A 15291-nucleotide genomic window follows, 5' to 3' on the forward strand; every position below is an offset into this window, starting at 1 on the left:
GCACACTGGGGAATGTTTTCCACATGATTTTAAAGAATTTCATTATTATTTTGACTGTATGGAAATATTTACTCTGTGGATAATGGATAATAAACTATTGACAGATTCCATTAAATTTATAAAACACAGGTTCTCAAAATCAATTTACAGCAAAAATAACTTCTGTTTTATGTTGTACTTTTGTTCATGTAGTATAAACTTTATTGCCACTTGAAAAGCCATTTATTAAGTAATTTTGGTAGTGACCTACACAAGAGTAAATGACTAAATATTATTGTAAAAGGTAAAGATATTGAGAAATGCCTTAAAGGTGGAGGCAAAAGATGGCAGTTCAGCAGGAAACTCCAAAAAGTAAGGCCACAAGTGTTGAAAGTACATCTACCAAGGGCAAACATGGGCTAAAGATGAGAGTTGGAGGAACGCAGGTATCTCAAAATGTTATAGAACTAGAAGAACAATGAGAAAGACGGGGGTGGGAAACATTGGAGCAAGTTTTAAAATTGAACTGTTATTTAATACAAAATTAATTTTGATTATCTATCTACCAACATACCAAGGAAAAGAAATTTTCTAGAACATCTCATCAAGATAGAAAGAGTTTCAGCAAAACCTAGGCAAAAAATGTTATTTAACAACCTTATCTGATTTGTCAGTATCATTTTTTCTGGATTATTGTTTATGAACAAACTAGAAAATCTTGTCCATATATTATTATGTCTAAATACAATGGTGTTTAAATGTCCTCTGTTAGGTCCTACTAAGTAGGATTTATTCCCAGGAAAATACATGACACAAGAACCAACATTGACAATATTTAAACAGGACAGCCTTGCTTCACCTTGTCAATTTTGTCCAGCCATTCCTTGTTTGATGCCAGCTCAGCCATAAATGCTTGGTGTTTCTGCCATTTTGTGTGAAGATTGCGAGCTTCGTCATAAGTAGTATCCTGGGCTGTTAACATCTTCTCATTGATCCAAAAAGTAAGCTGTAAGGGAAAAACAGGTAACAAACAATTTCCATATTAATTATAGCTTGAAAGATCACAGCACAATAAGAGGCTGGATGCTGAATTTTGTCTCATTCGTTCATTTGTTATGTGTCGTGTCAGTATGACATGGGCGATCATGGTTTTTCCATGACTGTGATTGCTCTTGGCAATTTTTTCTACAGAAGTGGTTTGCCTTCTTCTGGGCAGCGCCCTTACAAGACGAGTGACACCAGCCATTATCAATACTCTTCAGAGATTGCCTGGCATCTGTGGTCACATAACCAGGACTTGTGATATGCACCAGCTGCTCATACGACCATCCACCACCTGCTCCCATGGCTTCGTGTGACCCTGATCAGGGGGAATAAGCAGGTACCACACCTTGCCCAAGGATGACCCGCAGGCTATTGGGGGGAAGGAACACCTTACACCTCCTTTAGTAGAAATGCATCTCCACCCTACCACCCAATTTGTCAAATTAGTATGTCAATTGCTTAAACTTTTTTTCAAAGAATATATTCTAGTTTGACTCATGCAGAGATGATCACACTGCCTACTCTAGACATCAGATTTAATTTAATTGCTTAATTAAACTGTATTAATTGGATTCAAGAGCGAAAAGGACTGTGATTTTCTTCTTCCTACCTCACAGCATGAACCATTGGCAAGAATATTAAATGGTTTCATGTCCATCAATGGAGTAGGGCGTTGAATGCATCTTTGCTAAATGACATGGCTTCAGAAAGATAAGCAGATAGAGATGATTGAACAGTCTATGACAACATTAGTACAAATATAATGATCATTGCTGAATGATGTTCTAATCAGCTGGGTTGCATTTTACACACGGTTTAGGAAGAACCAGAAAACTTTGATGAGATGACAAACATGTATGAACATGAAACATTACCTATTTCACTCCACAAATGTTGCCAGACCTTCCAAATATTTCCAGTAATTGTTTTTAGATCATGAGGACACTCAGTCCTCATTTATTGTCATTTAGAAATGCATGCATTAAAAACTGATACAACATTCCTCCAGAATGATATCACAAGAAAACACAGCACAAACCAAGACTAAAACTGACAAAACCACATAATTATAACATATCGTTACAGCAGTGCAAAGCAATACCATAATTTGATAAAGAGCAGACCATGGGCACGGTAAAAAAAAGTCTCAGAGTCCCAATAGACTCATCATCCCATGCAGGCGGCAGAAGGGAGGAACTCTCCCTGCCATGAACCTCCAAGCGCCGCAAACTCGCCGATGCAGCACCATTAGAAGCACCTGACCACAGCGGACTCTGAGTCCGTCTGAAAACTTCGAGCCTCCGACCAGCCCCTCTGACACAGCCTCTCCGAGCAACATCCTCTGCCAAGTGCTTCGACCCCGACCTGACCGCCGAGCAACAAGAAAAGCTGAGGACTTGGGGCCTTCCCCTCCGGAGATTCTGGACCACACAGTAGCAGCAGCAGTGAAGCAGGCATTTCAGAAATTTCACCAGATGTTCCTCCGTGCTCTCACGTCCGTCTCATTCAAATCAGGATTGTGCACGGAACCTTACCTGACGGATAACAGACATCACCACTGGAGTGGCCACTGCGAGCTGCATCGCGCCACCATCTTCTCCTGACTATTTTATTTTTGATTTCAAAGAGCTTTATTCTTGGTTCAGTGGCATTAGATTCACAGGGCTGTAAATCTGTGTGGCATAGTAACAAGGCCCTTTGACCCACTGAATCTATGCAGATCATCATGTCTATCTATAGTAATTCCACGAGCCTATAATAATTTGGTATGTCTTAATGCCTTTGTCTTTCAATACCTGTCCAGATGCCTCTTAAACATTGTAATTATTGCAGCCTCCATCACCTCCATTCCAGATGTAGATGACTCTGTGTAAAGAATTTACTCCATAGATTTCTATTAAATCTTCTCCCTCCCACCTTCCAGTCAAGTCCCCTGGTTTAGATATCACTAGCTTGGGAAATAAAGACCCTAGTTATCTACCCATTCTATGGCTCTCATAATTTTATATACTTCTGTTATTTCACTGCCCAGCCTCCTTGCTCCTGGGAAAATGGACCCAGCCTGCCAACCAAGGCCCCATCATTATGAATCATTTCCGTAATCACATGCTTGCTGTAGTACGGCAACCAGAACTGCACACAATGCTCCAAGTATGGCCTACCAAAAATTTTGTACTACTGTAAAATAATACCCCAACTCTTATACTCTGTGCCTCAGTTGATGAAGGCAAGCATACCATATACGAGGAAATCTACAGATGCTGGAAATTCAAGCAACACACACAAAAAATGCTGGTGAATGCAGCAGGCCAGGCAGCATCTATAGGAAGAGGTACAGTTGACTATATCTCTTCCTAAGCATACCATATGCTTTCTTCGCTATCCTACTGCCATGTTCAGGCAGCTATGCATGTACTCCAAGGTTTCTCTGTTCACCAACATTCTCCAGAGCCCTTCCATTTACTGCATATGTTCTGCCCTGATTTAATATCTCAAAATGCATCATTTCACCCTTGTCTGAGTTAAATTCCATCCACCATTCCTTGTTCACTTTCTTAGTTGATTAACACCTAGTTGTAACTTCAAACAACTTGCTTTACTGCTCAACAATTCTGGTGTCATCTGCAAACTAACTAATCAGGCTACTTACATTCTCATCCAAATCATTATTATACAGTTGATTCCAGTTAATTGGGCCTTTGGTTAATTGGGGCAGCATTGATTTGGGACAACTCTTTAAGAACAAAAACTAATCAAGAAAATATTTGGGATTCCCCTTGCATATTTGGGACACTATGCCACTTAATTGTGACAGGAAAATGTTGACAAGCAGTTTCTAACTAGCATAAGACATTTCAGAACTATTTTGCTCACTGTGGTTTCAAGCATTCAGGCTTGGAGATGCCAGAAACAGCCTGTAATGAAAATGAAACAATTTCACTACTTCAACAAGTTAGACACTGTGAAGAACTTGAAGGTATTGACAATCATCTTGAATGTTACAATTCCGGAATGTTACATCTTGAATGAAATTGTGGAATTTTAATAGAAATAAAGATCTGGAGGGCACAACCATTGACATTATTATATCAAAACATCAAGGCAAGAAAGATGAAGATGACACATCTAAACTTGATCTCATGACAACACAAAGTCAGGAAATTTACTGTTGGATTATGACATTACTTCATGCAGCAAGACAATGAGTAGGGTCTATTCTTTGCACTAGGGGACTGTGCTGATTTTGTTATAGTCAATCAAAAGAACACAGCAGCGTACACAGGATGAATTCCTCTATCGATAACGAATAGGAACTGATACACAGATTTATACTACTGTAGTAGATTGGTAGTGTTCTAATTTGTCTTTATTTTATTTAAATACGAAATTTGTTACTCAATTAAATGCTAGTTTATCTTTTTTTATACCTTTTTAACAATGTCCATGAAACTTTGTCTAATTAGGGCAGCCACTTAATTGGGTCAAAATGTATTGGTTCCAAAGTATTCCAATTAACTGGAATCCACTGTATACACATATAACAAGAACACAGCACCAATCCCTAGAGCATACAAATGGCCTCTACTATGAAAATCAAACCTTTCCCCGTCTCCATCACGTTCTACTTTCTTCCACCAAGCAAATTTTGTACCAAAAAGCTCACTTTGGGAGAGAGTGAGCAGCTTCAAATTCCTGGGTGTCAAGATTTCTGAGGATCTAAACTGGTCCCAACATATTGATGTAGTCATAAAGAAGGCAAGACAGTGGCTATGCTTTATTAGCAGTTTGAAGAGATTTGGCATGTCAACAAATACACGCAAAAAATTCTATAGTTGTACCATGGAGAGCATTCTGACAGGCTGCATCACTGTCTGGTATGGAGGGGCTACTGCACAGGACCAAAAGAAGCTGCAGAAGGTTGTAAATCTAGTCAGCTCCATCTTGGGCATTAGCCTACAAAGTACCCAGGACATCTTTAGGGAGAAGCGTCTCAGAAAGGCAGTGTCCATTATTAAGAACCTCCAGCACCCAGGGTATGCTCTTTTCTCACTATTACCATCAGGTAGGAGGTACAGAAGCCTGAAGCCGCACACTCAGTGATTCAGGAACAGCTTCTTCCCCTCTGCCATCTGATTCCTAAATGAACATTGAAGCTTTGGACACTACCTCACTTTTTTTTAATATACAGTATTTCTGTTTTTGCATATTTAAAAAAAATCTATTCAATATACGTAATTGATTTACTTATTATTATGTTTTATTTAATTTTTTCTCTCTCTCTACTAGATTATGTATTGCATTGAACTGCTGCTGCTAAGTTAACAAATTTCATGTCACATGCCGGTGATAATAAACCTGATTCTGATTGTGATTCTGATGTGTTCAGGGTTGCACGGTATCATGGCAGTTAGCATATCACTTAACAACGCCAGCGATCAATTCCCACCACTGTCCATAAGGAGTTTATACTTCCCTTCCATGGGTGCTTGGTTCCCTTCCACAGTCCAAAGATGTACATAATTAGGATCAGTGAATTGTCGCCATGCTATATCAGTGCTAGAAGCATGGTGTCAGTTGTGGGCTGCCCCCAGCAAAATCCTTGGACTGTGTTGGTCATTGACGCAAAAAAGATGTGTTTCGATGTGTTTCACTGTGTTTTGATGTTTAAATGAACACGTGACAAATAAAGCTAATCTCTTAATGATCTTCTGGAACAGACAATCACGTGGGACCTTAGCAACCTTGCAATTAGCCTGTCCTTCTTAATTCTCTTAGCCACCTCTTCAAAAAATTCAAGTTTGTGAGATGTTATTTCCCATGCACAAAGTCATGTTGATTATCTATAATCAGTGCTTGTATTTCCAAATGCAAATAAATCCTGTCACTTCAAACTGACGTGAGGTTCAGAGGCCTATAGTTTCATGCTTTATCCCTGCTGCCTTTCTTAAATAAATTCACAACAGTAGCCATCCTCCAGCTTTCCAGTACCTTGCTTGTGTCTAATGAAGTTACAAGAACACAGGAAAATGCCGCCTCTAAACTCTTCTTATCTCACTTTTAAAGGCCTCCCTTATGTGCAAAACAGCCTCTCACAATCAATTATCAAAAGCTCCTGTCTGATGCCAATTTAGGCCTTTAAATTTAAGACCAGTCATAACTTTTTTCTATGACTATCTTGAAATTGATAGAATTGCAATCACTGATTCCAAAGTACACTCCATGACCTCACTGTTGCTATTTTGCCTCACTTCTATAGATTCTGTATCCATCTCCCGGTAAATACAGATGCAAAAAATCCACTTAAGAAATCCCCATCTCTGATGTTCAAGGATGACCAATTTTGTTCCTTGTGATCCTTTTGTTCTTAGTATATCTGTAGAAGCCTTGGGATTCTCTTTCACCTTGTCTTCTAGAGCAGCCTCATGCCTTCTTTTAGCCTCCTGATTTCCTTCTTAAGTACTCTTATTCTCCTCAAGTACCTCATTTGTTCCTTCCTGCCTAAACCTGCTATGTCTCCTTCTTCTTCTTAACCAAGGTCTCACTATCTCTTTAAAACCAAGGTTTTCTAAGCTTGTTAGAGTCACAGAGAAGTTCAGCAAAGAACCCGGCCCATCTAGTCCATGTTGAAACCATATAAACTGCCTACTCCCATCAACCTGCACTGGGAGCATTGCCCTCCATACCCCTACCATCTATGTACCCATCCAGACTTCTCTTAAACATTGATATTGAACTCACATGCACACTTGTGCTGGCAGCTCATTCCACACTCTCATGACCCTCTGAGTGAAGAAGTTTCCTTGCCTTTTATTCTGACAGGAACATACATACCTTGTACTCTCAAAATTTCACTTCTGAGGGACTCCCACTTACCAAGTACACCTTTGCCTGAAAACAACCTGCCCCAATCCATACTCACCAGATCCTTTCAATAGCATCAAAATTGTCCTTTCTCCTATCTAGAATTTCATCCTGAACACCAGACCTACCCTTCTCTATAATTATATTGAAACTAACAGCATTATGATCACTAGATGTAAGTGTTTCTCTATACAAAGTACTGCCACCAGCCCTGTCTCATTCCCATAGGAGGTCTAGTATCACACTCTCTCCAGCTGGGACTTCTATGCATTGATTAAGGAAACATTCCTGAACACATTTGACAAGCTCTCCCATCCAGCCATTTTACGGTATGGGAGTCCCAATCAATATGTGGTAAATTTAAAATCACCTACTATCACAACATTATTTTTTTTTGCTGAAGTCTACAATCTTGAGGAGGAGAAGATGGTGGCGTGACGGCAGCACGCGCGCGACCTCTCCACTGAATGATGTCTGTAATCTGTCAAGTAGGGGACCGTGCACAATTCTGATTTGATGGAGACAGATGTGAGAGTGCGGAGGAACATCTGGAGAAACTTCTGAAATGCCTGCTTCACTGCCGCTGCTACTGTGTGGTAACCAGAATCTCCGGAGCAGAAGGCCTGAATCCTCGGCTTTGCTTGTTTCAGCGGCCGGGGCGAGGTCGAAGGCGCTTGGCAGAGGATGGCGCTCGGGAGGCTGTATCAGAGGGGCTGGTCGGAGGCTCGAAGTTTTCAGATGGATGGACTCAGTGTTGGCTGGGGTCAGCTGCTTCCAAGGCATCGGCCAGTTGACGGTGCCTGGAGGTTTATGTCAGGGAGTTTCTCCCTTTTGCCGCCTGCTATCGGGGACTCGGGAGTCGATCGACTCAGGGACTTTGAGACTTTTTTTTAACCGTGCCCATGGTCTGTTCTTCATCAAATTATAGTATTGCTTTGCACTGCTGTAACTATATGTTATAATTACATAGTTCTGTTAGTGTTAGTCTTTGGTTTGTCCTGTTTTCTGTGATATCACTCTGGAGAAACATCGTATCATTTCTTAATGCATGTATGCATTTCCAAATGACAATAAAAGAGGACTGAGTGTTCTCATAATCTGAATCTCTATACAAATTTGCTCCACTAAATCTGCTGACTATTGGATAGTCTATAACATAATCCTACTAACGTGGTCAACCCCTTCTTATTTACAATTCCACCTATATAGCCTCACTAGACAAGATCTCAAGTTTGTCCTGTCTGCGCATTGCCGTAACACTTTCTCTAGTAATGCTACCCCTCCCCCTTTAACCCCTCCTGCTATATCATGCTAAATCAAAGGAACCCCAGAACACTGAGCTGCCAGTCCTGACCCTTCTGCAACCAAATCTTACTAATGGATATAGTGTCATAATTTCATGTGCTGAACCATGTCCTAAGCTCATTTGCCTTTCCTACAATACTCCTTGCATTGAAGTATACACAACTTAGAACATTCGTCTCACCATGCTCAATCTTTCGTTTCTTGATTTTGTACGTGGGCTTAACAACACCTTTCCCTATAACCACTTTACTGTCTGCTCTGACTCTGGTTCCCATCCCTGTGCAACTCTAGTCAAACCCCGCCTACCCCCGTACAGCGCCAGCCAACCTTCCCACAAGGATATTACTCCCCCTCCAGTTTAGGTGCAAACCATCCTGCTTGCACAGGTCGCACCTTCCCTGGAAGAGAGCCCAAAAATCCAAAAATCTGAAGCCCTCCCTCCTGCACCATCTGCTTAGTCATGTGTTATCTTTCTATTTCTGGCCTCACCAGCACATGGCACAGGTAGAAATCCTGAGATCACAGTCCCGCAGCTTAGCACCTAACTCCCTGAAGTCACTTTGCAGGACCTCGTCATCCCTCCCACCCATGTCATTGGTACCAACGTAGACCACGACCTCGGGATGCTCACCTGCATACTAAAAAACACTGTGGACTTGATTTGTGATGTCTCTGACTCTGGCACCAGGAGACAACGTACCATCTGGGAAGTGTGTTCTTTTCCACAGACCCCCCAGTCTGTTCCCCTAACCATTGAATCACCTATCACTACAGCTCTTCTCTTCTTCCCCCTTCATTTCTGAGCTATAGAGCCAAACTCAGTGCCAGAGACCTGACCGCTGTTACTTTCCTCTGCTAGGTCATCCCCAACAGTATCCAAAGCGGTACATCTGTTATTGAGGGGATGAGACACAGGAGTACGCAGCACTGGCTGCCAATCTCCTTTTCCCCTTCCTGTGGCCTGTGTCCTGCACCTTGAGTGTAACTACCTCTCTATATATCCTGTCAATCAATCCCTCAGCCTCCCTAATGATCCATAGTTCATCCAGCTCAAGCTCCAATTCTTTATCATGGTGTGTGAGAAGCTGCAGCTGGATGCACTTCTCGCAGACAAAGTCATCAAGGACACTGAGGGCCTCCCTACCATCCGATATCCTGCAAGAGGAGCATTCCACCTTTCAGCTGGGCATCCCCACTGCTCTAATTGTGCAATAAAGAAAGAACGAAAAATTCAATGAAAACGATCTACTTGCAGTCTCCACCTCTCTTTGCTGAAGCCTCTATGAGCCACAGCCTGAACTCCCCACTCTAACACTGGCTCACTCACACAATGGCCATTCCATATAAACCTAACTTCTTTTTATTGGAATTTGCCAAGTGGCTAATTACGCACACCCAATGTCTCCTAGTTGACCCTATTGCTCCCTTTTGAAATTTCTCACTAGCTACACACACTCCAATGTCTCCTAGTGATGTGTGATGCACAGAATCTCCTGACTGTCCTCACTCAATCCTTTTGAAATCTTAAGAAAGTGCTTGAATTGAACTGTAAAAATTGTGATGAAAAGTTACAGGCATAATTTGATCTAATCACAAACCTCTTGACAGTTCTGTAGGAAATGCTGAAGATCTCGGTTATCTTTAAGATGTGCAGTCACCTCTTCAGCTTGCTTCCTATTATTTTTGTACCTAGGGCAATGATGGTGTCATATTAGAAACAGGATACGAAAATGCGTAGTGTTTTTAAATCTCAGCTATTGCTTTAACAAACTCATCTGATTTCTAAAAGTTTACTTACCTTTCATTGATAGATTTGACCTTGTCAACCACCTTGTCTTTAAAAGTATTTCCATCTTTAATGAGCTTTTCTCCTTCATCAATTGTCCCAATGATTTTGTCTTCATTGGCATCCATGCTTGTCATAAAACCCTCTTGCTTCTTAATAGCATCTTCAGCTGCCTCCAAGGTTTTTGGCATTTCAACATGCATTAAGTTGTACTCCTATTGGAAAATATCATAGTTTACCCACAAATACTTCTTGAAACCTGTATGAATAGTTAACATCGTTTCACACTCATAAGCTTTCTCCTTCCTTCAGTTTCAATTTTTCTCCTAAGTCACTGTGTATTATGCACAATTATGAAACTAGTAAGCTATCTAACTTTAGGTCTTGCCATTGTCACACACTAACCAACTGATAAGAAGCACATAACTGCTGCAGGAAACTGATCAATGATATCCCTCAAAACTCAGATCATGGGGCTGAACATATATATTAATTATTATCGTGGTGATTTTTTTCCACTTAAATGCTTACCACTCTTACACCACTTGCATCGTGTACTGCTACGTTATGCAATTGTTTATTCTGAATATTAGCATTCTCAGGTTTCATATGTAAAAACAGACTCTTTAAAATAATTGCTGTTTAGTCAATGGTATTTTATCAAAAACATTAACAGATTATGTAATGTATGTCATAAAATTATTTTCATTTGCGGCTACTTAGGACTGTATTCACTTTTAGTTCTGAGCCTAAAACATATGTTGCAGAATGGAATAAAATCAAAATGGTTGAAATATTTAAATAACTAAATCAATAAATAAAGGATTTCAGATAGATTCCCAGGTTAAGGCCCAAAAAGGTATGATTCTAGTGTTTCTTCAATTAAATTTACCATGGAATTAAGTTATAGAATGTAATATCCTGGAAGGATATTTTGCAGTTAGAAGCAGAGTAAATTAACAACGCATTCCCAAAGTTTGCTCTGATAGAAAAAGTAATAAAATACAGTCAGTGGCCACTTTATTAGGTATACCTGCTCATTAATGCAAATATCTAATCAGCCAATCATGTGACAGCACCTCAATGCATAAAAGTGTACAGACATGGTCAAGAGGTTTAGTTGTTGTTCAGACCAAACATCAGAATGGGGAAGGAATGTGATCTAAGTGACTTTGACTGTGAAACAATTTTTGGCATCAGACAGCATGGTTTTAGTATCTCAGAAACTGCTGATCTCCTGGGATTTTTCCACACAACACTCTTTAGAGTTTACAGAGAATGGTGCAAAAAACAAACAAAAAAAAAAATCCAGTGAGTGGTAGTTCTGTGAATGAAAATGTCTTGTTAATCAGGGAGGTCAGATCCAGACTGGTTCAAGCTGGCATAAAGGTGACAGTGACTCAATTGACCATGCATTACAACAGTAGTGTACAGAAGAGTATCTCTGAATGTACAACACGTTGAACCTTGAAATGGATGGGCTACAGCAGTGGTGGACCAGACTATGTTCCATTCTAACCTAAAAAGTAGCCACTGTGCATATAAACACTAAAACCTTAGCAGAGATGTTCACTTTACAAATACCCTATTTGTACAAATGTGGTAGTATTCTCAGCTGGAGACAAAAGCTCAGCAGAATGAAAGTTTCTAATTTTGTTTTGTTTCATAACCACTTTTATTCTTTACAGGTCATTTCCACCACACGTTTAGCTTCATGTAGTATTTAGTATTTGCATGAATATAAGTCTATAGTGGTATTACAAATTATGATAATAAAGTACCTGATTGGTGAGAATGCTGTCTGCTTGTTTGCTGTCCCTGAGGAACTGCTGAAATCCATGAGACTGAGAGAGAAGATCTTTTCTGTTTTCCCACATCTGTTGAAGCTCTTTCCAACCAGTCTCCAATCCCTTCAATCGCTGTTCTAATATTTCAAACTGTGGGTCTGTTTCTTCCCGAGTTATGATGTTTCTGCTATCTCTGATCCTTTGGTAATCTTCCTCATAGCGTTCGACCTCATTTTTTATGGCATTGTGTTGCCTGAGGAGCATTTCTACTTCAGGTAAGGAGTTTGGCTCTTCTTGAGAAGCAATAGCTTTTTGTGTTTTGGATAACCACAGCTGAAAGTCATCTAAGTCTTGCAGAAATTTCTGCAATTTGCTTGCCTCACCAAGTGATTCCTCATGACCTTGAACAGTGTGTTTCAACTCATCCCAAACATCATTGATTTCCTTAAGCCTTTTCAGGATTTCAGGAGCATGATTAGGATATTCATCTGCCAATGTATGAGCTACTTTCTGCAACTCGGGGAGTCTGGATTCAATGGCAGCCAGATCCCTCTCAATCCCACTCAATTTCCTTTGAATAGTCATAACACTAGCCAAGTCATTTCCCAGATCCAGAGTTGATTCAATGAGCCTGTTTTTCTCACAGATCCAGACTTTCGTCTCATCACACTCAAGATAATAATTCTGAAGACATAATGCAGAGTTCACATTGTTCTTCTTCATTCCAAATAACTTCTGGAATATCGTCCATCTGTAAAGAACATTAACAAGAATCTTATAAAAGATGCATGCAGCTCCTACAGGTCAGGGAATCTGTTAGTACTGAAGGAGACCATAAGAGATTCACCAGATCGGTCCCTGTGATTAGAGGGGTGCCCTATCATAAATAGCCAAATATGTTAGACCTGTATTATTCAGAGTTTATGAAACATACAAGGTCTCACAACATGGTAAATGTTGAGATAATTTCCATTAGTGAGATCTGAAAAAGATCCTGAGATTCTGTTGTGAACTTGTGCATGGTTATGTGCCATATATGCCTGAGAAGTGGCTTAATGACTTTCACTTGTGCTTGAATTCAGTGGTGAGTTACATCAATAACATTGGTTGATTTCAACTGTGATTTAAGTGCATGAAACTCAATTGTGCTTAACACGATCTAATATGATAACGAATGTGATTTGCATTTCAAACATGCATACTCATTCACACAAGGTACACGCACAAAGATTGCAAACCAACCACATTTGGACAAACAGGCATACTTTGCAGAGCAGGGTAATTAATGCATATTTTATGGGCATATGAATTTCCAGTCCAAGAGGCTTAGAGACATTTGAGTTTTGAATTGGAATATCAACCGAGAGATAGTATATTTACACAGAATTTTACCATTTTCTGATGTGTAGATATGAGTTCAAATCTCACCTATGGCAGCAGGGCAATTTAAGGCATAGTGTTAAACTACTGCTGCAGCAGGGCTATGGTGAGCTGGGTTGAATTCTCTCTTTGGGTACTGTATGGAGTTTGCAAATTTTCCCTGTGAAACATGGGTTGCCCTACGTGCTCTATTCTCCTCCCACGTCCCAAACACATGGTGCTAGGTTAATTGACTACTATAATGTACCCCTTAATGTAGGTCAGTGGCAGGAAAGTTGGAGAAATTGACGAGCATAGGATGGAAGAAGAAGAAGAAGAAGAATAGCCCTTAACTTGGCAGTGGAGTTATCGGGGCATCGTCTTTTGATGGTGTTTCCGTAGAAAGCTATTCTTATTCTTACGAGGCCGAGTTGCTAGCTCGATGCTCAACCCGACTTGGATTCGAACTCAGGAACCTTCACTCCGGAGTCCGGCACTAATATTATTGCACCACCAGGCAGGACATAGGATAGAGGTCACTGGGAAATAAACGGGTGAATGAGTCATATGGGAATATTCTGGGGGATGGCAAACATTCAATGCACCAAATGGGCTCCTTCACAGAGCAAGAATACCTCAGTTGAGAAATCATGCATCTCCTGGCTAATAGTTCTCCCCTCTGTTCACATGTTTTGAAGATCACAATGCTCCACAACACACTGGTGGTTTTCTCACTAATTTTCCTATCCCCTTAGTAGTGGAAGATGGGTAGTGTTGCAGATAGTGTTGTAGGTTACAACGGGACACTGAAATGATGCAGAACTGGGCAGAAAAGTGGCAGATGGAGTTCAACCTGAAAAAGAGAGAGGTGATACTCTTTGGAAGGTCAAATATGAAGCCAGATTACATGATTAATTGCAGGATACTTGGCAGTGTGGAGAAACAGAGGGATTGTTGGGTGCATATCCATGGATCCCTCAAAGTTAAAGATAAAGATTAACTTTATTTGTCACATGTACATCAAGACATACAGTGAAGTGCAATGTTTACGTCAGTGACCAACACAGATAGGGATGTACTGAGGCAGTCCCAAAGTGTCACCATGGTTCCAGTGCCAACACAGCATTCCTGCAACATACTAACCTTAACTCATGCTGTCTACCTTTAAAATGCTGGAGGGAACCAGAGCACACAGAAGAAACCCACGCAGTCACAGGGGGAAATTATAAATTCCTTACAGACTGTAGTGAGAATTGAACCCTGCTTTTACAGGCAGTGCTGTAAAGCCTTATGCCAACAGTAACCACTACTATTCCATATGTTGTTAGAGCGGTTAAGAAGGTGTATGGTTGGTTGGCCTTCATTTGGACGGGGTTGAGATGCAGCACTATAAAGCTTGACCACACTTAGTATATTGTGTTCTGTTTTCATTACAGGAAGAATATGGAAGCTCTAGAGAGGGTGCAGAGGAGATTTACCCAGGATGATGCCTGGATTAGTCAGCATGTCTTATGAGTTTAGGATGAGTAAACTGGGCTTTTCTCTTTCGAGTGAAGGAGGATAAGAGGGGACTTGATAGAGGATTGCAGATGATAAGAGTCATCAACAGAGTGGACAGCCAACACCTTTTAGCCAGAGCAGCAATAGATAGTGTGAGAGGGGATAATTTTAAGGTGATTGCAGGAAAATATAGGGGGAGTCAGAAGTAGATTTTTTTTTAACATACAGAGAGTGGTAAGTATTGAGGGGGGTGGGTGGTAGAGGGAGATACATTAGGGGCGCTTAAGAGACTCAAAGAGAAATGGAGGGCTACAAGGGAGGGAGGAGTTAAATTGATCTTGGATAGGTTAAAGGGCCAGCACAACATCTTGGGCCAAATGGCCTGCACTGTACTACGTTCATCTCAGTTGTTTTGATATTGAAATCAGAATATCTCCAGTCAGGCAGTAAACTGGAAAATCTCTAGCCCTACAATTAAATGTTTTTTTTTGCACATGGTTGCAGTATGAAGCCTCAATGCTTAAACATATTGGGATCAACCATTATCAGTCAGCGAATAAGTGTTTACATTATTCAAAGCTCTAAATGCTAGCAAGAAAAATGAAGCAAAGTTAATGTGCAACAATTATTTTGTTGCAGGCAGCACACCAACTTCATATGGCCCAGCCA

The 15291-nt window shown here is 40.5% G+C and overlaps 1 protein-coding gene across 10 annotated transcripts in view; it reads right to left on the minus strand.

Annotated features, from left to right (window-relative positions):
* The window catches only part of LOC140201653 (spectrin beta chain, non-erythrocytic 1-like), a 325497-nt gene that overhangs the window by 99335 nt on the left and 210871 nt on the right, over window positions 1–15291 (minus strand). For all 10 annotated transcript variants that reach the window (XR_011886936.1, XM_072266114.1, XM_072266104.1 and 7 more), the window contains 4 exons: window positions 11758–12514; window positions 9989–10191; window positions 9789–9879; window positions 839–985 (listed from right to left, as the gene is read on the minus strand). Coding sequence is in view for 9 of the 10 variants with exons in the window: in XM_072266114.1 (XP_072122215.1) it covers window positions 839–985; window positions 9789–9879; window positions 9989–10191; window positions 11758–12514 (1198 nt within the window). In the remaining variant the exon portion in view is untranslated. The remainder of the gene's footprint in view (window positions 1–838; window positions 986–9788; window positions 9880–9988; window positions 10192–11757; window positions 12515–15291) is intronic.

Source organism: Mobula birostris, chromosome 1 (genome assembly GCF_030028105.1).
Source record: "Mobula birostris isolate sMobBir1 chromosome 1, sMobBir1.hap1, whole genome shotgun sequence".
Classification (NCBI taxonomy): domain Eukaryota; kingdom Metazoa; phylum Chordata; class Chondrichthyes; order Myliobatiformes; family Myliobatidae; genus Mobula; species Mobula birostris.